We start from the raw sequence: 27,923 nt of genomic DNA on the forward strand, positions 1-27,923 counted from the left end.
GAGTGCAGTGGATTTTATTTACATTTTTAATGATACTTATTCATTATGAATTGACCAATTGTAGCGTATTGGTTGGGAGTTATGAAAAAAGTGATGAAAGGAACGACGGTAACAGCTCACCTGTTTGCTCGGTGTCGTCATCTTAACTCTCGCCGGCTAATGTTGCTTTTAAACGCTTCAAAGCGTTACAGGAGAACGTAGACAGCATGGGCTTACAGTGGATTTGTTCTGGTTCATCACTACGCATTAACCAACAGCAAACCGTCCTTTACAATTTCCTTTATTTAATTTAAAAAATGAAGAAATGTCTTAAATTCATTCGGGCACAAGTTTAATACAAACCACGTGTTTCGTTTACCTACGTCGAACAACGAAGTGAATGTAATAATACAGTAAATAAAAGTACATACATATATCAGCAGAATCTTGTAAATCATGTCTTACTGTCGACAGTTAATGTCTCAAAGTGCTTACTGTTGTTACTTAGACCTCCCAGTTCAAAGTGCTGTATTTATTCCTGGTCGAAGGTTGGAAACCTGGACTTCCCACTTTCATGGAATGCAGCATGAGCACTATGATGTCATTTTCAGTCAACATCAAATGGCAGGGCAAGGCAAATTGGTTGCGCTCTGAGACAGATTTTTGTGTGTTTTATTTTCATAATTCATATTCCACAAATGCAGTATTACTACAAAAAATGTGTTTAGACTAGTGGGAGCCCATCGAATATTTTTGACTGAGCTTCCCCTTTAAGTCTTATTTGTACGCAATAACAAAAGAGAGTGCAATATAACTCGCGAACATAAAAGTGCTACAGTGTTAAAAGTGTAACGATCCCTCGATGTCTTCATAATTATCAAGTCACATTGATTCCAAACCAACAATATGAACGTGGCGACTTGTAAGAAACTGTACATCAATAAAAAAAATGACCAGCATGTACTTGAGTTTTGAAAGGCGCTTAGAAATAAAATATATTATTATTATTACGAAATTAACCAAGAGCCATTGCTTTCTCTAGGCGTAAAAAGCAGGATCAATGATGATTACACATTCACTCATTTTTGAAAACAATATCGGCTCACTTCGAAACGTTTCTTGTTTTCACTCTTCTCTCAACATTACAATGCCAAACAATAACTTGCTGACACCTAGTGACCATCGGCGGAATTTAACAAAATGGGAGTGAGAACAAAATGATGAAACAGAACTAGACTATATACTGTAACCGTCTATGAAATAATACCGCAAATCCGGAGCCGGGAATGGAGGGAGTTCAGTTTATATTTCAGAGGTTGCCAAAGTTTGTAATGAAACTCTGTATTAGGCTGTATAATATCTACCTAAAGCTTTAAAATAAAGAACAGATTCCAAGCACCGAATAGCAACGTCATCCACCATTGGATCAAACTTATTAGCCAGGAGATGGTGCTGTCTCAAGAGCCACGGGAGGTCGCCTTTTCCATACAGACAAACTGATCTTCTGTACTCCCCATGGCACATCTCATACGGCGCCCCTTTCCTCACATCCCCTGATAAATCGCTCCACTTGACCGCACGGGCGATGGCTTGCATGTCCGATGTGTCGAACTTGACGTTTGACGGCATCGATCCGGGCACCGAGGTCATCCGCAGTAAAGTGGCCCACAAGTGCTCGTCCGGGCTGTAGGTATCCTTCTCCCACTCCATAAACTCTTGAACCTCCTGGTCCCGCATCACGTGTTCCACAAAGGCCCTGCTGGCTACAAAATAGGCATTCCCGCTATACACGGGGATCCTAATAGGAGGTGGGCTTTTCCTTACGCCGGTCCTGACGACGGAGTTGGTGACATCATAGTGATATTGCCAACGTAGCTTCTTTCCCTCATTGGTGGTTTCCGTTTCCATGCTGTTTTTCCCATTCAGGAATTTCAAAGCTTGCACGATCTCTCTGTTGGTCTTAAGCGGAAAGTCTGTCCCGCATGTGTTCAGCAGGTACCTCCATTGGATATGAGACCCCAACAAACTCTCCATGCAGTTCAAATCAGCCTGCACTCGCGACCATGACGCATAAACCACACTTTCTAATTTCTTAGCTATGAATACATTCTCAAAGCAAGAAACAATGGCTTTCACGGCTTGGTGAAATTTCTCTGGGGATTTTCGGTCCACGTGCACACAGTAAATGTTCTGAGGCGTGTAAATGGCACGCAAAAGTCTCTCAAACATTTCGATCTGATCGTGGATCACCATGGAGTATGCGATGGGGAAATCCCTCTCTTCTTCACTCAGAGGGTCCATAAAAAAGCCTCTCCGGATATGATAAGTGTGACAATCTTGAGTGGAGTTAATGTAAAAGTCCTCTGTTAACAGAACTTGCCTTTTCTTTGATGACAGAAGGGCTTGCAAGGCAGTTTCACGGCCTGTCGCGTCTCCTGTGATGATAGCAGAACAGGCGGGCAGGTCAGCTGTAATTTGCTGCGGTATCATCGGATCCGAATTGGTTTTCCATCGGACAACCAAAACCAAAAAAAAGACAAAAATGAAGAGAAGGATGCACAGACGACTTCGGCCTTTCAAGAACCTTCCAATCATCCTTTTATTGTTGAAGCCAATCATTGCAGTTTGCCAGGCTGACCTCGTCCAATGAAGCATTGCTGGTGAGAGGCCACGGTGTATTTATTTGACAACACGCCCACTACGCCCGGAGGTGTGTCATATTTCACACAGTAAAAAAGAATCACCACAAATAGCTGACCCATTAGCTGATAAAAATCCTGGCGCCTATCCATTTTTGAATTTGCTTATTCTCACTAGTGTTGTGAGCGTGCCGGAGTCTGTCACAGCTGTCTTTGAGAGGTTGGCGGGGTACACCCTGAACTGGTCAGCGACCAATTACAAGTCCAAATTTCAGTTTTCTATCCCTTTTCTCACCATTTCACTTTTGTTGTTTTTTTTCACTTTTGTTTCAAGCTCCTTCGTCTCCTTTTCGTGTGTGTGTTTTCTCACTCTTTCTCTGTCGTCTGGCTGTCTCTTTAATGTTTAACCCCCCGACCCCCTCACTGCTGCGTTCTTGACCAATCATGTGACTTTAACCGAAGACTGGGGGCGGGAAATAGAGGACAAAACAGTCGGCCACCATTTTCTTGTTGGAGAATGGGCTCGTTCGCAAACGGCGCATCACTCATTGTGGCAGCTCCGTGTGTATCCCAAAAAATAGTTCGTATGCCAAGGTAAAATTTTCATAAATGTAACATTCGTAAACCGAAAAGTTCGTAAGCCTAGGGGTTCGTAAACCGAGGTATCACTGTATTTCTGTGATTGGTTGGGCCCTGTAACTGGCGGGTATATTGTCATTGGTTGCCATGACAACAAAAATATAATTTATTTGGTCTTGTTCTGAAAAAGTGTTTGTTTCTATGCAAACCTTCATATGTATGTTTTTCTTAGGAGAGTAATCGCTAGAGAGAGTAACTGCTAGAGGGAGAGAACGACAGTCTAAAGTCTACGTCGTCAAAGTTATCTACTTTCGGTTAATAAGGTGCACATATTTTCACGGAGTTCCAAGTGTCTCCCAATAAATATTTGGGACATCAGTACAAAGTGTCATCCTTGACCGGGGTAGATACAGGCCCAATCTGGTTTAACGTAGAAGAGGCACTGGAAAAAAAAAAAACAGTTGAAATTAAAAAGTGTTGAGTGAGGATTGTGCTGACCTTTACTTCTCCCAAACAGAAGAAAACAAGATAAAAAGAGACTTTTACACTCCTACCAGCAAGTGTCCTTGAGAGTTTTGAAAGGCACTTATAAATACAATGTATTATTATTTTGTTATTATAATGTAGCATACTTAAAGGACAACCAACACTATTTTTTTGTTTCCTAACTGACATCAGAAAAACGTTTCTAAAAACGCATCTAAAATACCAAAAACATGCAGGCTGATGGTTTTAGTCAGATGCAAAACACCAATAAAAATGACTCAAAGTGTCTAAAAACTACTTCAAATTGAACCCGGGAGTGGCCAGTTTCTAAAAGTCCCGCCCCCTTGTTCGTATTGTAACGCCACGCCGATATAACTGATATCGATATAACGAGACTTTACTGTATTTTCAATTCCTGAATATATTTGTGAATAGCAGTGAATGAGTTAGAGTGACGCACAAAATAAAAACATTCCATTTCCTTTTGACTAAACCAAAATGAATCCTTTGATCGTTTCCTGTCCTTGACATTCCCTTTGCTTCAAACACATCCTAACAATAGCGTCATCGACAACTATTGTTTTTTTTTTTGCACTTGTGTGAACTTTATCCTAAGTTGTTGTGGTATGCTTGGAGTACCGACTAGGACTGGTTAAGACAAGTAGTCTCATCCGCGTGCTGATCCAGGTTGGCGTCATGCTCATAGATAAAACTGTAACGACGGTACACGGAGCCGCTTTGACTCGTGTACACCACGTCCACTTCATCACCGCTGTCCGGGTCGGGCACACCGTGAGGCATGTTGGCGCCGCCGCTCAGTCTTTCGTAACTTTGTTTCCAGCAAAGCCTCCTCTTCGCTCGGGCCTTCACCAAGCCAAAGGTGAGCAGTGCCAGGGCAAGCGCGGCCAGCAGGGCGACAGTCGCAGCGGCCGACGTGTGATGGAGGACACTCGAAGAAATGTTTACGTCTGTGACCGGCTCGTCCTCTGAATTGGGTTCGGGGACCTCCACGCACAGACCTACCAAATGAAAAAAAAGGGAGTCAATTATTAACTCAGTCACTGCCATTCCCGAATTTATTCGAGAATTGAAAATATGACATGGAGCGCTGTTCCCAAATTTGTTCGGGTTTTGTTTTTTCTCGAGGGGGTGCTGATAAAGCACTGTTCAGACCTCTGGCAATGTTTTTCCCTCCCACAAGGGGCGGCATTTGCATTTTGTCCTTCCATCCTTGCACTGGAGTGGACACACATGCACATGTCTGGCAGTGAATGAGTTAAAATATACTTTTCTACATTTTTTTAACTCATTCATTGCCAGATGTGAAAAAATGTGTTCACTCCAGTGCCAGGGTTTTTGTCATTGTCACTCAAATTCCAGGACCCACAGAATATTGAGTTTTAGGACTACATAAACGCTCAACATAACGTTAGAAACCTTACACTTAGAGTTAATTCCTAAATTATATGTGTCTGGAGTTATATGAGCTTGAAATGATAGTGGCTGTCCAAAATATAATGCAAGACATACATATTGGTTTATATTGCACTTTAATAACAGCTGAGGCTGGAACAAAGCGCTAACGTGGAAAAAAGTAAATGCTGCCCCATTGTGGAAGGGGAAAAAAACATTGCCGGATGTCTGGCCAGAGCTTTATTGGCACCCAAGCAAGAAAAACCAAAACCGAATAAATTCGGGAATGACGCTCTACATCATATTCCGGAATAAATTAGTGGATGGCAGTGAAACACACTTGGTCATAAAAGAATAAATGCAACCATTAAATGTATAGAAAATACAGTACAATACATATAACAGTACTGTATCTATTTTTGATCCATTATGTCCCTTATTGGGTTGAGAGTGACAAATCTGTGTGTGTTTTTGGGTGTGAACTGCGGCTTGGTATATATATATATATATATATATATATATATATATATATATATATATATATATATATATATATATATATATATATATATATATATATATATATATATATATATGTAATCCACTGAGATAATGGATTGTAATCCCTTCACAGGTAATTTGAACTGAGAGAAGATAGACACAGCTGCTTCTGCACTTTTAATCACATTATTTAACAAACTCTGAAGATGGATTCGCTGTGGCGACCCCTCGCAGAGAAGAAGAGTTAACAAACATGAACATAGAAGCATAAAAAACACATGATTAGAAGACCTGCTAATAGCCTCAACTGTCGCCATTACTATACATGTTTTAACCTTTGAATATTTAGCCAACAAATAGCTATTCAATTCTACATTATCAATCGCTGACTTTCACGAGAGTCAACAAACGAGACACGCCTTTCAAAGGCACGCGTACACATTCAGCATTACATATTCAGTGCGACAGTGATACCTCGGTTTATGAACCCCTTGGCTTACAAACTTTTCAGTTTATGAACGTTACATTTATGAAAATTTTACCTTGGCATACGAACGTTTTCATACACGGAACTGCCTCAATGAGTGATGTGTCGCTCGCGAACAAGCCTTTTCTTCTAACAACAAAATGGCAGCCGACTGTTTTTGTCCTCTATTCCCCGCCTACAGTCTTCGGTTAAAGCCACGTGATTGGTCAAGAACGCAGCAGTGAGGGGGGGGGGGGGGGGGTTAAACATTAAAGAGACAGTGATAGTTTCAACTTTGACAGTGCAAAGGCAGAGTGTAGACTGCAAGGTTAAAATATCCCATCAATCAGGCTCCACAAACAACCCGCACAAGCCATCTGTACACTTGATGCAAAAAGCTATCAACCCAGCTAAACAGAACACAATTGATGAGGAACAATTATCACAGAGAAAGCACCTATAAAGGATCATTCCTCAAGATGGTGAAAGGTTACATTTCTAATCAAGTGTTTAATGCTGATGAAACCGGCCACTCCATTCCATCAAGCCATCAACGACCATCACAAAGGTAAATAAAACGACTTTATTATACAGTACAGTTTATTTCTTTAATTATAGTAGCATAGCACATTTATTATACATAAAACAAGGTATATTTTGGGAACCTGGGAACGGATTATTCTCATTCTAATGGTTTCCGATGGGAAATTAATTTTTGGGATACATACTTTTCACCTTACACACTGTGTCTGGGAATCAATTAAGTTCGTAAGCCAAGGTATCACTGTACAGTGTAGAACGTGAGCATGGTTTATGACAAAGGGGTGGTGTATACGGCACCTGAGCGATTGTCGCAGATGCAACAGTCTGTGCGGTTCCGTCCCACCTGACAGCAGCGAGCACAGCGGCTCTCCATGGCGTGAAGGCCAAAATCCTGGCGGCAAGTCAAGCAGTGGTCAGATCTCGGGCCACTGCAATGCTTGCATGAGCTGTCACATGGCTCACAAGTGGCCTGCAGAGATTGCCGTTAAACAAAAGAGCATATTTTGAAATATGATACTGTAATTACAATTCAAATATTTAATGTACATTTTTATAGAATTTTACCTTTGGATTTTTGGAGTGAAACACTGTGGATCTTCAAATAATCACAATTCAGCATTTGCGAATTCGCTCCCTCATTTTTCACGGGAAAAGTTGCCAGTTTGTGATTTCAAAATAATTTTATATTATTTATTTTTTTATCCTGCCATCAACACACCCAGATAAAACCAGCGAGCTATCTGCTCAACCAAAACTAAACACGAGTATTTGCTCCAATTCTAAAACAAAAAAAAAAGAAGCTTTAAGCTGTTAATTTTCCATTATCCACTGATGGTTGCAGTCAAACGGAAAAAAAAGAATGATGTTGTGTATTCACAAAAGCCAAATAGCCTCCAGGACCACGGGCTAACAATTAGCCTGTATCAATTTCAAAGCAGAAATGTTTTTGGCAAACGATTTTTCTGGTTGACATAATAGTTAACGGAATAAAGTCATCTCATTCGGTTAAGTATTCGCTGAATTACCCGACTTTATTCCCCTGCTTCCAAATTAATTACTCAATTAATGAAATAATTCATTAATTCACTGTACATGCAATAAGGCGTCCACTCCAGTGGCAGGGTTTTTGTCATTGTCACTTGAATTCCAGGACCCCTAAAATATTGAGTTTTAGGACTACATAAGCATTCAATGCAGCGTAAAAAAACTGAGACTCTCTCATTCATCAGAAAAACAGAGTTAATTCCTAAGTTATATGGGTCTGGAGTTATCTGATCATGAAATGGGGGCGACTGTACAAAATAGAATACAATATACAGTAAAGTCTCGTTATATCGATATCGGTTATATCGATATTACTGCTTATTATGATACTATTTCTATGAACGCAAGGAGAAAATTTACATGCCGCAGGATCGGATATATCGATAGTCTGGTTATATCGATATTTTTTCCGACTCCCGAGAATATCGATATAACGAGACTTTACTGTACTTTATTGATTTATATCACACTTTAACAACAGCTGAAGCTGTAAAAAAGCGCTAACATGGACAAAAAGGCAAATACTACCTTTGACCAGGGCTTTATCCGCACCCCCCGCAAGAAAAAAATGGCATCGAATGAGTTAATCAGTTAACCTTACTTTATTAATCTGTAAATTATTTAGTGAATTAATTAATAAAAAACATACAAATTTTTACTGTTGAAAAGGATTACTGGCATATAGAAAGCTAAAGTTTTCACTTCCAAGAATCAGAACAAATGAGTTACCATAGAAATAGTCAAACAAATAGCAATAAATTATTTGCCTTTTCAGTGAAGTACTTCCCCTCCTCACAGCGTGGATAGCAGACTTTGTTCTTTAGCGTGCTGCCTTTGTCACAGGTCACACAGCTCTGTGGGGAGCCGTCTGCCAAGCACATGAACCACATTTGCTGTCAAAAATTTGTGACCGATATTGACACATAGAAAAGGAAATGGCGACGAGAGGTCAACCGCTTCCGCTCAATGGTCACCTATGCAGGTGTGGCAACTGATGTGGCATTGCAAGCACACGTCATCGAGTCTGTAGAAGCGCTGTGGGCAACGTTCGACGCACAGCTTGGTGCCTCGCAGCTCCAGGAGGGGAGGCAGGCAGGCCCGGCAGGATTCTGGCCCGGGACCTGAGCACATCTCACACGAGTGGTGGCATTTCTCACAATGGTAGCCCGCTTGGTAGTACCTGCAGAAAGGCAGGAAGATGTTGATTGGAACAAGAAAAGGCTCCTTCAAGTTTCAACATGGATTTCGGACTTGAGAGACCTTGAAGGTACACAAGGGTCCAACTTGTTGGAGAGATAGCAAGGTACCAAGCCATTCGGGCACTTAAAGGACAACCGACACCATTTTTTTTTTTTTGTTTCCTAACTGACATCAGAAAAACGTTTTATAGCATCTAAAATACCCAAAACACGCAGGCTGATATTTTTAGTCAAATGCAAAACACCAATATAATATAAATGAGTTAAAGTGTCCCAAAACTACTTCAAAATGACCTTTGAGATGGCCCCCTTGTCTTGCCTTGCTCTAGAATCAAAACAATGGCTTCAGATTCGGAGGAGATGCTTTCTTGTTACTCATCCAGTTATGAATATGATTCAAATAGTTCTGAAGAGGGAAGCATAAATGTTTGCAATCGATTAAAGAAGTCCTTCCGTATCAATTCGAGCCGTCAGCGTCCCAGAAAATGCACAAGACGGCGCCCAAGCTCCGTTAGAAATGGACTGATTTGTCTGCTGGGAATTTGTGTCAACTAGTATCAAATAGTAGTCTTGGTGTAACACACAGCGATTCACCATCGCGTTATGTGTTTTCCTTCTGATTTCGCCATCAACACAAAGTTTTCAGACCAAACAAAGTACCAAAAATGCATTGTGTGTCGCTTTCTCGGTCAGGGCCGTTCCAGACGTGACGTCACGTCAGGCATCGTCATCAACTCGAAAACAACACTTCCTGAATATTCAGCGCAAGTCTTAAAACGTAAAATATAGCTATATGCCGTGGAATCTTTGTAAAATACGCTCAGTATAAGTCATTTGAAGTGATTTTACAAATTATGGACACAACTTGTCCGGAGGCATCGGTTATCCTTTGAAACTACAGAAAATATACCTTCTTTTATGTATCATAAATGTGCTATTGTATCGTAATTAAAGTAGTTTTATTTACCTTTGTGATGGTAGCTGTCAATGGATGACAAACTTCCAGGTTGCCTCTTGATCATATCCGAGTGAAGTTGACGCGCTTTCTCGGGAATAATACCCTCACTCATGATGTCCCCTGCTAGCTGCTTTTCGTGAATCCAAATCAACAGAAGTTTTTCAACCTCTTCTATTGCCTGAGACCGTTGCTGAGACAACACAGGTAAATAAAACAACTTAATTATTTCGTAGAAAATTATGTTTTCTGGGGACCTAGGAATAGATTATTCTAATTTTTAATGGTTTCTTATGGGAAATAAATGTTTGGCAGATGAACTTTTCGCCTTACACACACTTTCTGGGAACCAAATAAGTTCCTAAACTGAGGTATCACTGTATATGCAAATGACAAGGGACATATAAAAAACACTCATACATGTTTTTTTCTCCTTTTTCTACTTCTTTCTTGCGAAGTTTACTCCTGTACATTGCAAAATTCTCCATTGTGACACAATAAAAGTTATTTGATCTAATCTTATCTTGTGTCATGCCTCTGACGGGACAAGACGCTTCCCGGTACAGTACAAGCACAATCATCATCATGAACTGATACATTTGTAACTTTGCTGGAGCTCATTCCGTCCCTCCCCTTATCCGCCTGTAGTATAATGCTCCATTGTGTAAATTTGATCACATTGTGTTTGTTTATTCTCCATAATAAAGTTGAAAGGAGAATGTAAAAGGACAACCGACGCCTCCGGACAAGTTGTGTCCATAATTTGTAAAATCACTTCAAATGATTTATACGTATTTTACAAAGATTCCGCCACATATAGCTATATTTTACGTTTTAAGGTTCACGTTGAATATTCAGGAAGTCTTGTTTTTGAGTCGGTGACGAGTCCGTACGTGACGTGACGGTAGGTATCGTCACTGACCGAGAAAGCGACACACAATGCATTTTGGGTACTTTGATGGCGAAATTAAAAGGAAAACACAACGCGATGGTGAATCGTTGTGTCCTGCACTAAGACAACTATTTGATATTCGCGGACACAAATTCCCAGCAGACAAATCACCCCATTTCCAACGAAACTTGGGCGCCATCTTCTGCACGTTCTGGGTGCTACACATCAGTCCTGATGCCTCAAAATAACCCGGAAATACTTCTTTAATCGATTGCAAACATTTATGCCCTCCTCTTCAGAACTATTTGAATCATATTCATCACTGGATGAGTAACAAGAAAGCATCTTCTCCGAATCTGAAACCATTGTTTTGATTCTCGAGCCAGGCAAGACGTGTTGGCGTGACGTCACAAAAAAGGGGGCGGGACCCTCTGAAACTGGCCACTTCCGGGTTGAATTTGAAGTCGTTTTTGGACACTTTAAGTCATTTTTATTGGTGTTTTGCATTTGACTAAAAATATCAGCCTGTGTGTTTTGGGTATTTTAGATGCTATAAAACGTTTTTCTGATGTCAGTTAGGAAACAAAAAAAGTGATGTCGGTTGTCCAACACATTTCACTCTCAGATGTTACACGCAGTGAAAATACAATTCTCTGTGAGTGGACTTGTTTTATGGCCCATGCGGGTGAACGGTTATTACAGGTCTGCTCTTCTTGGATGCACAAAAGCCAATTTGTCAAAAGCATCTTTCCTCCTTGTCTGTCAGGGTTGCTTTTTGGGGAGAAAAAAACTTCTGGCAGCAAGATGCTCTTTGGTCAGGCTGACTGGTCTCAGCGGCCTTGTGCGTCGGCAACCAGGCCATTGTGCACAAACGTCACCGCACATTTCCATGGCTTTTAAAGTACTTCATGGTACATGGGCAGTGTGTTCAAATGGTACTGGCGGATTTGCGTGTGGTTTAAGATGAGTGCATCCAAACGTTTCAAAGGGCATCAAATTGATACAAAAAAGAGAAAGACGAGGAATGTCATTTTTTTTGTACTTTGTCGCAAAGCAGTCTCCATTTACATCTATGTCGGTTTTGCAATTAAAATATCCGCCCAAAACAGATGCACGAAAACATCATATTGCAGTTCATCTTAACTCATTCACTGCCAGACGTGTGCAAAAATGTGTCCACTTCAGTGCCAGGGTTTTTGTCATTGTCACTTGAATTCCAGGACCCATATATTGACTTTTAGCACTACATAAGTATTCAATGCAGTGTTAGACGCTCTTATTTCATCAGAAAAAGAGTTAATTCCTAAATTATATGGGTCTGGAGTTATATAAGGTTGAAATGAGGGCGGTTGTCCAAAATACAATGCAAAAGATACATATTGGTTTATATAGCGTTTTAACAACAGCTGAATATGGAACAAACCGCTAATGTGGAAAACAATGGAACAAGGGGCCGGGACCTTCTGAAACTCGCAATTTCCGGGGTCATTTTGAAGTAGTTTTGGGACACTTTAACTCATTTTTATTGGTGTTTTTCCTTTGACTAAAAATATCAGCCTGTGTGTTTTGGGTATTTTAGATGCTATAAAACGTTTTTCTGATGTCAGTTAGGAAACAAAAACATGGTGTCGGTTGTCCTTTAAGAGCTGATGTCTCCGTACAAAATCAATGATATAGTACCAATGAGATGGCATTCGGCGTCATTACCCCATGGGACAATGGCGGACGCAGAGATGAAGGAGGCGCAGGTATTTCGGGGAACAGGTGAGGCAGTCTCTGGGCGATGACCCCGTGCAGGTGTTGCACATGTGATTACAGGGTAAACAGAAACCCAGCTGGGTTCCATCTGCCTCCTGTCCGCTCGTGTATGTACCGGCTGGGCATTCGCTAACGCAGGTCCTGTCTGTAAGACAACACACACAGACATGCCTCTTGTTTTTCGAATAAAATTGATGACTTTGTACTCGAATGGCATTCTATTTATATTATATTTATTTACATATCTAATTTTTGAAATCCAAGATGGCGCCCGAGTAGGTAGCCGTCAGCAAGTGCGCTCATGCAACTTGCTTTTTTGTTGTTGATGTTGCGTTTTCTTTTGCCACTTTGAGTTGTGCATCACGTGGAACGGATAGGGATTGTTTTTTCAGCTTTTTTGCCACGACATTCATCAGGGAGGTGACTGCTGAGTGGTTGCGCCTTTTCGGCAGCACAATTTGCCAGCACTGTTTTTGATTTGGCAAGAATGAACTGGGACGATGGTGCTTTTTTGCACCTGTAATGGGCAGCATTTTCACAGATCTGCTTTGTTCAGTGGAAAGTTTGGTGCTTTTGGACAGTTTGCGGCTGGAAAGATGCATGGCTTGAGGAGCCCACGATGAGAGCGTGCAGAGGGCCGATGTGGAACTGTCGCGGCTTAGAATTGAAGCGGATTTACGCGGGACAGGAGATGTGAGACAAGCTCTTTTCTTCAATGGATGCTACAGCTTGTTTGCTTTTAACATTTAGCATGTAGCAGACCTGCACATTTCACCATGACGTCCCTGATCCACTGGTGAAAATGATGCTTTGATCCCCTCCTCTTTCATCTAGAACTGCTTCATACAACAAAGAGGTTGCAGAAAGTGCTTAAAATTGAATGACTGTCAGGGTCTTTTGTGTTGTGTCGCATTATTTATTTATTTATTTATTTAGTTATTTATTTATTTATTTATTTATTTATTTATTTATTTATTTATTTATTTTTCTTTTGACTTCAAGATGGCGCCCCGAGAGTCGCTACCTTTACAGCAGGTCGTGTATTTTGGTTTTGTACTTCTTCCTTTTCTTTTCTCTTTCATCACTTTGCTGCTGTGAAATCTAAATTTCTCCACTGCAAGACTAATAAAGGCTAATCCAAGTTCCTTGTCTATTTTTTTCATCGGAGCGACAAATACAGAAATGACAACACGTTTGAAGTGGAACACTTAATTAGAAACTCACTGTGAAGGTATCGGGGTTGAGCGCACGTCAGGCATTCGTCACTGGCAAGCCCCTCGCAGGAGTAGCAGTGGCGGTGGCAGCCCATGCATGTGAACTGGTCGTCATGCAAAAAGGTCCTCGGCGGACAGTCACTATCACCGGTCACGCCGCACAGCAAGGTGTTTGGATCCAGAACCAGGCCTCGTTCACATTGGGTGCATTGGTTGGGGTCTGGACCCGAGCAGCTGATGCACGTCTGGTGGCACTCTGCATATCATCAATGTCATTTCTAGCAAACATGCTGTTGTGACATGCAAAACGGTGCTTGGTTTTGTTTTTCATTGTTAAGTAGTGATATTTGAACTTATTCATTGCCATTCATGAATTTATTCGGGAATTGAAAATTTGACGTAGAGCGTCATTCCCGAATTCTTTTTTTTTTTCAGGCTTGGGTGCTAATAAAACGCTGGCCATGGCTTCTAGCAATGTTTTTTTTTCTTTTCCAGGAGGAGGCAGCATTTCCCTTTTTCCAAGTGTGCGCTTTGCTCCAGCTTCAGCCGTTGTTAAGGAGCTATATAAACCAATATGTATGGATTGCATTATATTTTGGACAGCCACACTCATTTCAAATTCATATAACTCCAGACCCATATAATTACGGAATTGACTCTTTTTTTCTGAAGAAAGAAGGGAGTCTAATGTTTTTAACGCTGTATTGAATGTTTATGTAGTCCTAAAGCTCAATATTCTGTGGGTCCTGGAATTCGAGTGACAATGACAAAAACCCTGGCACTGGTGCATAGTATTATAAGGAGCACCTTCAATGAATGACATATGTAAAACCAATATAATATGCCATTCAACCCTAAAATGAATCGACAACTGTTTTATCATTTTCTCTGGGGTAAAGTATTAGTATTTTCATAACACAGTTTATCTTTTAACAACAGCAAGGTATAATATGGAGTGAGACATTTTTATCACATAGCAGAGAGGAAATTTTCTTCTATTTACTAAACGGAAAAACGTTCTAATGCTGTTACGGTAAATTAAACGCAATCACAACATTGCGAAGCTCGTAACTAGGCATAGCAATAACAATAATGATAATAACTGAAATAATAACTATTATTATTATTATTATTATTATTATTATTATTATGACCAACCTCAGTCAACTATAAACACATAAAAGAAGCATATAAACCTTGTTTTATCAGTTCATTCCATATATAAGGTGCACTGGATTTTAAGGTACATGGAAAAAAATAGCTTTTGAAAAAAAATAGAAGGCTTTTAGGTGCGCCTTGTAGTGCGGAAATTACGGTAATAATCATTTGTTCCTGTATTGTATCTAAATGAGCTAACAGAGGCCAGATTCAAGAGCAGAGTGGGCTGTCATCTCAAATGTATGACAGAAATTGTTCAAATTTCTATTCCCTCTCGTTCCCTCAGATCCTCTTCCTCCCTCCGCCTCTGTACACCCCCCCCCCACCCCTGCCCGTCTCAGCACGATGCGTGACAGAGCCTTCAGCTGCTCTGCCCCCAAATTTTGGAACTCACTTCCTCCCAACATTCGTAACATCGATTCTCTTCCCACCTTCAAGTCCCATCTCAAAATCCACCTATTTAAAATCGCATTTTCTGTGCAGTTCTCTCCCGTTTCTTTTTATATTTGTATTTTATTGATTGCATTCTATTTGTGATTGTAATTTATTTATTATAGTACCTATGCTGGTCTGTGACTGTAAAGTGTCCTCGAGAGCTTTGAAAGGCGCTTATAATTTAATGTATTATTATTAAGATTGTTATTGCCGGATTGGCAAGGGGCCAGGGTGCGAATAAAAATTATTTATATATTTCAATATCCTCAATCAATCGTGTGCGGGAGCCTTTCTCAGCAGACGTCAGATGAGAGGCGGGAAAACAGCGTACACCTTCAACTGATTGATATTTTTAGACCTATAAAAACTAATAGATATCACCTTGGCACTCTGTAGCCGCAGCCTCATAGTAGGTGCCGGTCGGGCACTCTTTTGAGCATGTGCCCTTGTAGAGTTTGGGACTGAATAAGGAGCAGTTCTCGCAGTCATCCGCCAAAGGTCCAGAACAGCTGCTACAGGTCGGATGGCACAAAACACAGCGGCCCTCATCCATGTCCTCAAAGTAGCCCGTGGGACAATTTGCCTTACAGGCACCGTTCAGCATCAGGTATAAGAAAGTGCATTCTGGGTGTAAACGGGAGAAGGTGGGTTGGTTGGGGGGGAACTGAAATACGTGTATATTCACTATATTATTTCCAACTCACTGAAACATGTCCTGTCGTCCGAGCAAATATCGCAGTGAGGGGGGCAACGCCTGCAGGTGCCGTCGTCAGCAGGGTAAGCCCCCAGGGAACAGTTGAGTGTGCACGCGCCGCCCTCTATGTAGTGACCATCAGCGCAGGACAGACAATTTGTACTGGAGCCTTCACACGTTAGGCAGGTACTGTCGCAGGTGCTGCAAGATCCCTCTGCTGTCTCCCAATAGCCTCTGGAAGTGGAGTCAAGGAAGATTTTTTCGACTAGTCTCATAATAGAATTGAGCGGTGAGAAGAATTATTTTGTGATTTTTTGAGGTATTTCTAATGACGCGTTTGGATTTGGATTTGCCTTTATTAGTCTCGCAGTGGAGAAATTTACATTTCACAGCAGCAAAGTGATGAAAAGGAATGAAAGTAGAAAAAAGAAATACATGAGCTGCTGGAAAGGCAGCCACTCTCGCGGCGTTTCTAAAGTTATATGAAAATATTCACGCTATCGAGGACATCATCTGAAACATTGTTTTTGCTTCTCCTCCTTTCTATTTATTTATTTATTTAATAATCATACTATATTTCATTTATAAGCGCCTTTCAAAACTCTCAACGTCAATTTACAGTCACAGGATGAATTTTATTTATTATTTATTTGTGTATGTATTTACTGTTTTTATTGATTCATCTATTATTTATTTATTTATTTATTCATTCATTCATTCATTTATTATTTATTTATTAGTTTGTGTATTTATTTATTCATTCATCTATTCATTTATGTATTTATTTATGAATTTATTCATTCATGTATTCATTTATTATTTCATGTATTTATTTATTCTATTCATTCATTCATCTATGTATTTCTTTTGTTAGTAACTGAGTTAGCGAGTGAGTGAGTGAGTGAGTTAGTTTGAGAGAAGAGCCATATCGATTCAAATTTGAGCAGAGATTTAACGCTTCAAATTCAACCGAAAAAGTACTTCTCATTTATTTATTCATTTATTTATTTATTTATTTGTTCATGTATTTATTTATTCGTTCATGTATTTATTTGTTTGTGTATTTATTCATTCATTTATGTATGTATTCATTTATTTATGTATTTATATAGTTAGTTAGTTAGTCCGTTATTATGAGAGAAGAGCCATAACGATTCCAATTTGAGCAGAGATTTAAGGCTTCAAATTCAACCCCAAAAAAAGTAATCCACACTTTTATCATAATTCGATATTTTTACAAGATGGAGATGGGAAAAAAATTACATCAAATCCAAACCACTTCTTAAAGAAGTTACATTTATCAACATCAAATTGGTCAGCTCATTCAGAACATCTTAGTAATTATTTTTTTACATACCCAGAATTCAGTATGTAATTCCATATGTTCGGCTTTCTTTCAAAATAATTGAAGGATTTTATTTTAAATATCTCAACAGAATCAATTGAAACATTCATATTTCTCAAATGTTCTCATTTCCATGAGAAAATGTCCCAATGGATACAGACTTTTTTTTTTTACAAATTTACTTCTATCTAATCATTTCTGTCTTTAGCAGGTTGTATTTTTCCACTTTCACACACAATTTGTACATGAATTTTCTGGCAATGATAAAAGAGCAAAAAGCAGCTTACTCCGGGCAGTTTGACCAGCACCTCCCCTGGTGAAGATAGAGCTTAAAGCTGCCTTTGGAACAGTCGATACAGTTATTGCTGGAACCCACGCAGGCCTCGCAGTTTGGCGAGCAATTTTCACACAGCTGTGTAGCCGTGTTAGCATAGGAGCCGGGGGGACACTGCATCACGCAGGAACTTTCCTGGTCCAGGAAATAGCCTGTGATACGACAATGCAGTAAGCGGTTTCGGGTGTGAATTTAACTGCCCCGCAGGAGGTGTTTTTACCTTTAAAACACGAGGAACAATCCAACGCCTGTGGGCCAAAGCAGGTCTTGCAGGATATATCACATGTGTGACATTTTCCAGAATCAACTAGATTTAAAACACACGCACGCAAACCCACACACGCACGGGTAGTGTCAGAACAGATTAAAAAAGGATTTGACATCATTTATTGACTCAATCATTGATTGATAAATTGTGAATACAGACACGGGTAGTATAACAGAGCGCCATCCCGAATTTGAACAGATTAAAAAAGGATTTGACATCATTTATTGACTCAATCATTGATTGATAAATTGTGAATACAGACAACAAACAACTCATTAACTGCCATTCCCAAATTTATTCGGGTATTGAAAATATAACAGAGCGCCATTCCCGAATTTGTTCGGGTTTTGTTTTTTCATGCTTGGGTGCCAATAAAGCGCTGGCCATGACCTCTGGCATTTTTTTGCTTTTCCACATTTCCCTTTTTCCATGTTAGCATTTTGTTCCAGCTTCAGCTGTTGTTAAAGCACTATATAAACCAATATGTATGTATTGCATTATATTTTGGCCAGCCGCCATCATTTTAAGCTCAGTTAACCCCAGCCCCATATAATTTAGGAATTAACTCTTTTTTTTTCTGATGAAAGAAGAGAATGTAAGTTTTTTTAGCGCTCCATTGAATGTTGAACTCGTCCTAAAACTCCATATTCTGTGTATCCGGGAATTCAAGTGACAATCACAAAAACCCTGGCACTGGAGTGGACACATTTTTGCACGTCTGGCAGTGAATGAGTTAAGCAAGACACCAAACCATCATCAGTGAATAAACAGTCAAACATCAGGTCAGCATCAACTTGGTCATTTGGTGCTATGCGCAGATATAATCACTGCTAGATGGGGAACATTTCTTCTTCTTCCTTTCCTTTCGGCTTTTCCCTTCAAGGGATCGCCACTGCAAATCAGTGTCCTCCATCTTTAGTCTTACCGTCAAAGTAGTGCCCTAATGGGCAGTTTGTCAGAGGGCACTGCCCGTGAAGAGAAGGATTCCCCACCAGACAGAAGTCACAGTCTGTTGAGCGAGGCCCGTGGCATGTCTGGCAGGAGCTGTGGCAAGGCTCGCAGTGCCATCCGGTGGTCTGCTTGAAAGTTTGTTGTGGGCATTGTTTTACACATTTTCCTCCTGTCATGGGGCAGAGAATAAAAAAAAATCTACTTCACAAGTAATATGCAAAACAATATAATGGAGGAATATATATGCAATCTATGTGAATAATAGAAGTCTAATTACCACTGTTAATACACCAGTTTTTGTGATGAGACCAAGTTTAACAATTTCAAAATACAAAATACATAAAACTAACTAGTGAGCAAAATGGGGAAAATATCAAAAAAGTGGTACCGTGAAGGAAGTAATCCGGCTGGCAGGCAAGACACTGCGCCTCACCCCTGCAGTCTGCACACATCATGGGGCAGGACAAGCACACACCTTTGTCTTGATCTTCATATGTGCGCTGGGGGCAATGCTTACGACACTGGTGTCTGAAACTATGAAGATAAAACTTAATAACTAACACAAGAAAAATGCCAATCGTAATGTATTTACCCTTATTCAATAATCAATGTCTGAAACTCATGAGAAAAAGTTAGCGGACACCAGGGCAGGCAACTTTTCAGAGTTGTCCGAGTTGTCCCATTTTTCACAACTTGAAACACAATAAGATGACTAATCGCAAAAAAAAAAAACATTGTTGCAAAGTATTAAGGATTTTATTTATTAAGGATGTATCTACCACAAATGCTCCCTCGCTTAATTGATGGCAAATATCCCTTGCGGATGATTTTGTTTCAGTTGTGGTTTGTCCATACACTGTTCGTGATTGTGCACAATGCCATGTTTGTGTTGCGTCGTCAGCTACAAACCATGTAAACTCCGCGGCTCTGGACCCGTCTCGTTCCCCCGGAGCCGGGCATTTCACGCCCACGTCGGCGTCCGGCCGAGACCTGGTCCCATACGGCCGTACGGGGTGCCATTCTGCGCCTGGCAGTCGACGTCCACGCAGAGCCATGCGCCGTCGCGTGAACGTGCGAGAGGGATCGCACTCACGCCCACGACGATCCGTGCCGCGTCTTCGTCCACCCCAGGCCGAGTCCCGTTCCCATCAGGCCGCCGCCCGTCGTATGCTGGAGAGGCAGCGGTTGCCCTCTCCACCGACCGTTCCCTGGCGAGTGGACCTTTTGGGAGACTGTTGGGACTTCTGGAAGCAGCCCCTTGAAGGGGGGGGTACTGTCATGATCTGGTTGGCGACCAACGGGGGGCGCTGTCGGCCCCGCCTGCACCTGCACAGGTGCTGGTCGTCCCGATCAGATTGGCGAACAGCGGGTAGCGACGTCAGCCCTGCCGGCAGCCTCGCAGGTGCTGGTCGTTAAGATCATCTTTCCACCATGCTTTTATTATTATTATTATTAATAATAATACTGCTACTAATAATAATAATTATTATTAATACTACTACTACTACTACTACTACTACTACTACTACTACTACTACTAATAATAATAATAATAATAATAATAATAATGATAATAATAATAATAAATAGAATACGTCTGTGTAAGCTCTCAGTCGTACTTTGGGAGAGACATCCTTCTGCTGGTACGTAACCTAGAAAAGGCCACCTTTAAATTAGCTGACTTAAAGAACCACCTCAGATTCAATCTTAGATGTAGACAGAGCCGGTTAATTCCTAAATGCTTGAAGCAAGCGCCCCTGGAACCTGGATACATCACCGATAAAATGCAACAAAATAAATAGAATAATAATAATAAATAAAATATTATCATTGAAATCATTGACAATTCTGCTTTGCTGTGAGCATGTAAAGCTGGTCGGTAATTATTGACAAACCTGTACTTGTTTTTAAGCCAATATGTTGGAGTTATTGCGGGATGATCAATGGGCCTTTCAATGTGTGACAATTACAAGAAGAAAAAATGTCAAGGCAGGTGGGTTCCACTCTTTATAGCAAGATGGAATGACACACACATACAGTTCCTTTCATACAACAGCAGACAAGGATACACGATGCTGACCGTTTTCCCTTATACGTTGTCACTTCCCTCTTAACGCAGAAAATTAATTGGCATTTATTTGCAGCACGGAGACATAGGGGAAATCATTAACCTGTTTTCCGTGTCCCCCGAGGCCGTTCTGAGCTATTTAATTTCGTCAACTGTCCTGAAATGTAGTGCAAAGTAAAGATGTGCACCAAAGATGTCGCGCGGCAAAATTACAACAAGTAACGATCCACTGATCTTCCGGGTCTCTTGTACCATCTTTTATAATGAGAGTCTGACCCAGTGACAAGCCAGGGTGCGATATCTTTGCCGTTGCCTCGGTGCTGCGATGCGCTGGGGAACAGCTGGAGGCGCCACATAGTATCAATCAAGTGTGGCACAATAGCATCAGGCGTAGATTTTTTGGAAAGGCTGCACGAGAGAAACCGCGGGATGTTTGAGGATCCCTCTGAGCCAATATTAGAATCTCCATTCCACAAGGGCACGGCAGCATTTCCCAAGCAACAGCCGCCTCCCCACCCCCCCACTCCCATTTTCCTTAACTAATTCACTGCCAGACATGCAAAAATGTGTCCACTCCAGTGTCAGGGTTTTTGTCATTGTCACTCGAATTCCAGAACCCACAGAAAATTGAGTTTTAGGACTACATAAACATTCAATTCAGTGTTAGAAACCTAACTCTCTTCTTTCATCAGAAAAAGAGTTAATTCCTAATGGGTCTGGTGTTATATGATCTTGAAAAAATATTACCAGAACAAAATCCGAACAAATTCGGAAATGCACTCTGTCATATTTTCAATTCCCGAATAAATTCGCGATTGAGTTACTGTACTGTGTCTAAGATGGGTAAAATCGGCTGCAGATGCACGGTAAAGTTAAAATTTAGTCCATGAAAAAAAAACTGCTAAGTGTTATTCAAATAAATGTGTATTTTTTGGCAAATGACAAGAAACGCCAAAACGTCCATCATATTGATCAATTTATCATTTTCCTATGAGAGCCTTACCACAAAAGGGGAAATTTACGGTGAGCTATTCCAATCAATTTTGTGTATAGATCAATTTAAAAACACAAGCAGAAATGACACCATTTAACAACCAAGTACCGTAATTTCCGGTATGTAAGGCGCACCCAGAACTCCGGAAAATACGGTATATCTTTTGTGAACTGCATATAAGTTGTGTAGCGATTAATCTGCACGTAAATGATTGCCAAATGAATGCACTACTACTTCCAGAATGGATGAAATGTAAACAGTAAATATTCTCATATTTCCTTCATCCTCTTTGAACTCAGAACTGTGAAGGTGGACTTTAACCCCTCTGCAATTCCTGAGCGGTAACGCGTTAAGGTGGACATCAACCCGCAGGCAGCCTTGCACGCACTCTTTGCATCCGCCGACTCAAATTTGTCAGACGCAAACGCCGCCTCCGAGCACCACTTTGGCTCAGGTAACAGCGTCTCTTTTTGAATGTGCTGTAATCTGACTCACAAAATGGCAGAAAAGGGGCAGAAGCAAATAATCAGAGGTCTGTTTCAGATCCCTTTACTGTGACCCACAATGTGTGAGTCAATAGAAGAAGGACAAGTGCAGTTTTAGTGGATTGATTAAAACTAAAACGCGCTTAGAAATTAAATGTATGATTATTATTATTTTCTTTGCATCACCCCTTTCAATGTTACTGCTGTATATTGCAAATTTCCCCACTGTGGGACTGTTAACTCATTCGCTGCCAGACATGTGCAAAAACGTGTCCACTCCAGTGAAGCTAGAACACAGCGCTAACTAGGAAAAAAACGGAAATGCTCCCCTTGTGGAAAAGAAAAAAACATTGCCAGGGGCCGTGGCCAGCGCTTTATCAGCACCCCTGCAAGAAATACCAAAACCCAAACAAATTTGGGAATGGCACTCTACGTCATATTTCCAATTCCCGAATAAATTTGTGAATGGCAATTAATGAGTTTCTGTTTCTGTCTGATTGTGATACAACGCCGATGATAAGGGGTGACAGCAACATTTCGCAAACTTCCTTATTCGAGCGTCTTCTTTTTTCACTTTTAATCAAATGTCAACTAATCCGATGTTTACCACTTGCAAGGTGAGGGCGAGAAGAAAATGTCACTCGTCGGCAGATAAAATGAATGGAAGATTAACCAACTCACAGAAAGTAACCTTGAGCGCAAGTGCTGCAAATCTCAGGGTCTTCTGTTAAAGAAAGAAAGAAAAAAAGGGTACAAACAACCAATTTGAAGTGAGTAATTTTACAAACACAATTTTAGTAGCCTGAAAGGGACCTTCGGGAAAAGTGACTTTTACCTGTGGAGCATTTTTTGCAGCCCATCTGACACTCAATACACTCGCCTGTATCGAGATCTTGTACTTGTCCTGAAGCACAGAGCATACAAATCTGACATTTTGTGACATTTTATGTCTTTACATTTGATCTTTGCATTCGGTCCTCAGTTTTGTATCAGGGAATGCTTACTAACATTATTTTGTTTGGTTCTGGAATTTATCAACAACACAACATTAGGTGTCCTGTTTACCTAGATCACACTGTGAAGTTTGACAGAGCCCATCGTGGAGTTTGTAGTGTTCGCGACATTTGACACATATATTGCCATCTGTGCAGAGTTCACAATTGGCTATGCAGGGCAAGCAGGCATAGCGACTCCTGTCAGGGTACAGTCCGCGGGGGCAGTGCATCCGACAGTGACCTTGGTGAAAGAAACGTTCCTGTCCATTTTCATCTGAAGGAAAAAGAACAAAGAAAACGGAATGCATTTCCTTTTCCTTTTGCCTTTGGGAGCCATTTCATGCAAATCCCTCTGCGATCCATTTTCCATACTGCTTATCCTTTTTTGGGGTCACAGGTTAGCTAAAGCATATTTCAGCTGATTTGGGGCTAGAGGCATCCCAGAAATTGTCATTTTTGAAAATTGGGAAGTAGCTGAATAACCTGCCCAAACAAAACAATCAACACAGAAGAACCCTGAACTTAGATTCAAACAGATTCACTGTAAGGTCAACGTGCCATCTTGGTGCCATTTCTCAGAATCCATTTCCTGAAATCTTGAAAAATATTATTTCCATGCTTTGGTTGGACTTCTGTGGGCGATGCATTAGGTAGATCAGGGGTCTCAAACTCAATTGACCGAGGGCCGCTGGAGGCAGAGTATGGATGAGGCTGGGCCGCATCAGGATTTCCACAAGAAAATCACAGATAAAACATTCCAATGTTCTCAAAATCTTTATTTTTAACACACAAAAAATGAATTAAATGAATGCATGGAAAAATGAATAAAAAATAAATTAACCAGTCATAAATAAATAAAAGAATTATAATGATCATAAGGCAGATACAGACGACTGAAAAAAAAACACAGGAAAACTAATTATTTTAATAAAGTTTCAAATGTCTGTATTCACAGTTCTTTAACCTTTAACTTTCTTCACATAAAGAAAATATTGAACATGAACTGTCCTAAACATGGCTTCTCTTGCCTACTTGTTCAGCTCCACACACAAGTTTCATTCATATCAATCACGCGGGCCGCACTAACATTAATCTTTCATATCAAGGCGGACCGCAAAATATTATTTCGGGGGCCGCAGTTGGCCCGTGGGCCGCAAGTTTGAGACCACTGAGGTAGATTAAAAAAATAGGCTTTAAAAAAAGTAAACTCCTGTCTTTATAGAAAAGAAGGTCTATTTTCTTGTTGTTATTATATTTTTATTGCTGTCACTAAGCGATCGGTATGTATCTCTATTCAAGGCAATGCAATAATATACTGCTTAAATAACTAAAATAAATGATTAACCGTGATTTTTATTCAAACAAAAATCTACAAACAAAGAGCAGAACAATGCGACGCAATTGTTGTCATATCTTCACTGGCTTGCTGTAATGGTTTAGAGCAGAGGTCTCAAACTCGCGGCCCGCGGGCCAACTGTGGCCCCCGAAAGAAGATGTTGCGGCCCGCTTTGACATGAAAGATTAATGTTGGTGCGGCCCACATGATTGATATGAATGAAACTTGTGTGTGGAGCTGAACAAACCGCTGAACAAACCATCGAACAAACCACCATTTTGGAGCTGCAGTGGGAATTTTATCACAGATTTGCAGACCTCAAGACGCACAAAGCCACATTTCAAATTTTTTGCAGACCCATTCTCTTTTGATGTGCAAGATGCCTCTCCTGTGTTCCAAATGGAGATCTGTGACCTACAGTGCCACTCTGCACTCAAAGCCAAGTTCAGGGATGTGAATGGTGAAGCAGACAAGCTTGGGCAATGTTTGAGAGAGTTAACCCCCAGCTTCCCTGAACTTTCCTGAATGTTAAAGCGGACCATGTGTCTTTTTGGGAGCACATACTTATGTGAGAAGCTCTTCTCCACTTTGAACTTCAATAAGTCCAAGTACAGGTCCAGACTTACTGATGAGCATATTCAAGCCCTACTCAGAATCTTCACTGCCTCCTCCCTCAAGCCAAATGTGGCTCGGCTTTGTGAAAGACAGTTCATGTTCAATATTTTATTTATGTTCAGAAAGTTAAAGGTTAAAGAACTGTGAATACAGACATTTGAAACTTTATTAAAATAATTAGTTTACTGTGTTGTTTTTTTCAGTCGTCTGTATCTGCCTTATGATCATTATAATTATTTTATTTATTTATGACTGGTTAATTTATTTTTTATTCATTTTTCCATTTATTCATTTAATTCATTTTTTGTGTGTTAAAAATAAAGATTTTGAGAACATTAGAATGTTTTATCTGTACTTGATGCGGCCCAGCCTCACCCAGACTCTGCCTCCAGCGGCCCCCGGGTATATAAATTGAGTTTGAGACCCCTGGTTTAGAGTGAAAATAAGGATTTTAATTGCTTCTAGCAAACATTTTAAAATCAATTTGCAAGTATAATACTTTGTTAGCTGAAACTTATATTTGACCGCAATCGTAATGTAGGCGCAACCTGTGTAAAAACATTAAATATACAACACTCGATCCAACCTGAAAAAATATCGATAGGAAAATACAGTAAAGTCTCGTTATATCGATATCGGATATATCGATAGTCCCGGTTATATCGATACTATTTCTATGCACGCACGGAGAAAATTACAGTAAAGTCTCGTTATATCGATATTCAAGGGACTCCGAAAAAATATCGATATAACCGGGACTATCGATATATCCGACCCTGTTTGCATGTAATTTTCTCCGTGCGTGCATAGAAATAGTATTGATATAACCGGGACTATCGATATATCTGATATCGATATAACGAGACTTTACTGTACATGCAAACAGGGTCGGATATATCGATAGTCCCGGTTATATCGATATTTTTTCGGACGCCCTTGAATATCGATATAACGAGACTTTACTGTAATACAATTTTTTTAATCACCCGGCAAGAACCTCTAATACATACATAAACTTCTTCAAGTGCTGCGTGAAATTAGGTGAATGGTCCCAATGTATAAAGTGTCCAGACCACAGGTGTCAAAGTCAAGGCCCTGGGGCCAAATCCGGCCCGCCAGATAATTTTTTTCAGCCCGTGAAAGCAAATCAAACTTCCATGATGCATGCTAAAATCCTAACCAAAATTTCATATTTTTGGATGTAAACCACAATAACAGTCATTATTATTGACTTCAGATTTGAAAACTGGTTATTCATTAATTTGTTGTGCGCTCTATATGTAATATGTGGAGGGGATTAAACATTTTAATCGCTTCCCTAAATTCATAACGGCCCTTGAGAGGAAACCATAACTACAAGGTGGCCCGCTGCAAAAAATGACTTTGACACCCATGGTCCAGACCCTCTTATTGCTCATATTCTATGATCCTAGCTGTCACACTTGAGGCACCCCTAGAAACAGCTTTGCACAGTATTAACTATAAGAGTCGAGTGGTGGCTGGAGCGTAGCCACAAGCTGCACCTGCTTTTTGAAACTGCTCCACCTCCCAGCACGCACACACATATGACAACTATATGACAATACGCTGCAGAGAGAAACTTTTGATGCTTTTTGAAGTCCAACATCAAGGCCACCTTCCATAGTGTGCTGTAATAAAAGACAATGTACCTTCCGCAAGTGCATTCACTTACATATGGAGATAGCCAGAACAGACAAAATGAGCTCATGCCACAAGTGTGTGTGGGAGAGAGGTTCTACCCGATGACCCGCACATGTAATTCAAGCCAAAAAGGATATTTTTCCCTTTCCTTCGGATTAACAAAGAGACCATTCTAACATGATCAGATTACTCTGAAGAAGTGAAGAGGGAAATGATCACACCTACATTTTTTTCACAATGTCAACGGTCCCTCTGTGAGCAAAAATGTGAGAAATCCCACCCATGATTGTTTTAACAGAGGTAAATGTTAAACTACAAACGTCTTTGGTATGTTTTAAATAGTCATCCATTAAAACGACGGACAAAGACAATCCATGGCATTCAAAATAGAAATAAAACAGATTGAACTAACCAAGAACTGTAAAAGTATGTTTTTCAATTAATACATAAAGACGGGACAAATCACGGCAGAATACATTAGTTTGCATGTAAAATAAAAATGAGGAAATCTAATTCAATGGTGAAAACTACATTGTTTCTATGTTCCAAGCAAGATCAGCTTTCACTCACCCACTCCACAGGTAGTGCACTCAAACAGCTCATGGCCCCAGCACTCGGAACAGGTGGAATGGCAGAGGACACATTGGCTCTTGAGCATGAACTGTTCTCTCGGGCAGGACAGAGCTCTGCACCCAAGAAGCGCAAGCAAGAGGAGATGGATCGCGGCGAACAAGAGAGACTTCATTGCTGTAGCTGCAGCGACTGCAAAGTGAAGACGAGAAGGCAGCAGTGCTGCCGACTGACTTGCACGGACGCAGTGTCCCTGCATGCAGCAAGGGAAGCGCACAGACTCCAACACCAGCCCACAAATAATATAACCTGCTCGACCAGTTCATTGGGAAGTAGACAAATGGC

General features: G+C 40.6%; 2 protein-coding genes across 4 annotated transcripts in view; both read right to left on the reverse strand.

Moving 5' to 3' along the window:
• Positions 1-2,909, reverse strand: part of gcnt3 (glucosaminyl (N-acetyl) transferase 3, mucin type) — a 19,348-nt gene extending 16,439 nt beyond the window's left edge. For both annotated transcript variants that reach the window (XM_088996203.1, XM_088996202.1), the window contains exon 1: positions 121-2,909. In XM_088996203.1, coding sequence (XP_088852329.1) covers positions 1,324-2,634 — 1,311 coding nt within the window. In that variant the 5' untranslated portion in view covers positions 2,635-2,909 and the 3' untranslated portion in view covers positions 121-1,323. The remainder of the gene's footprint in view (positions 1-120) is intronic.
• On the reverse strand, positions 2,554-27,856 carry LOC148897722 (uncharacterized). Of its 2 annotated transcripts, none has more exons than XM_088996197.1 (16): positions 27,579-27,856; positions 23,466-23,669; positions 23,236-23,304; positions 23,082-23,124; positions 19,242-19,387; positions 18,828-19,022; positions 17,855-17,941; positions 17,588-17,786; positions 15,966-16,189; positions 15,643-15,885; positions 13,679-13,924; positions 12,404-12,599; positions 8,625-8,830; positions 8,418-8,518; positions 6,904-7,075; positions 2,554-4,702 (listed from the first exon to the last, which is right to left on the reverse strand). In XM_088996197.1, exons 1-16 carry the CDS (start codon positions 27,835-27,837, stop codon positions 4,326-4,328), a joined length of 2,967 nt encoding a protein of 988 aa, XP_088852323.1. In that variant the 5' UTR covers positions 27,838-27,856; the 3' UTR covers positions 2,554-4,325. The 2 variants fall into 2 exon arrangements, with proteins under 2 accessions (XP_088852323.1, XP_088852324.1); XM_088996198.1 differs by lacking the exon at positions 27,579-27,856 and adding an exon at positions 27,040-27,157.
• Positions 27,857-27,923: the final 67 nt, after the last annotated feature.

This window comes from Hippocampus bargibanti, linkage group LG05, assembly GCF_051943395.1.
Source record: "Hippocampus bargibanti isolate YZ-2025 linkage group LG05, ASM5194339v1, whole genome shotgun sequence".
NCBI classification, from domain to species: domain Eukaryota; kingdom Metazoa; phylum Chordata; class Actinopteri; order Syngnathiformes; family Syngnathidae; genus Hippocampus; species Hippocampus bargibanti.

Excerpts from the sequence above, each read along its gene's own strand:
- LOC148897722 (XM_088996197.1), bottom strand. The coding sequence starts at position 27,837 with ATGCAGGGACACTGCGTCCGTGCAAGTCAGTCGGCAGCACTGCTGCCT. Across the intron at positions 13,925-15,642 it reads TGCGGCTACAGAGTGCCAAG|AGTGCCACCAGACGTGCATC; the intron begins GTGATATCTATT and ends GATGATATGCAG. Across the intron at positions 7,076-8,417 it reads GGAAGTACTTCACTGAAAAG|GCCACTTGTGAGCCATGTGA; the intron begins GCAAATAATTTA and ends CAATCTCTGCAG.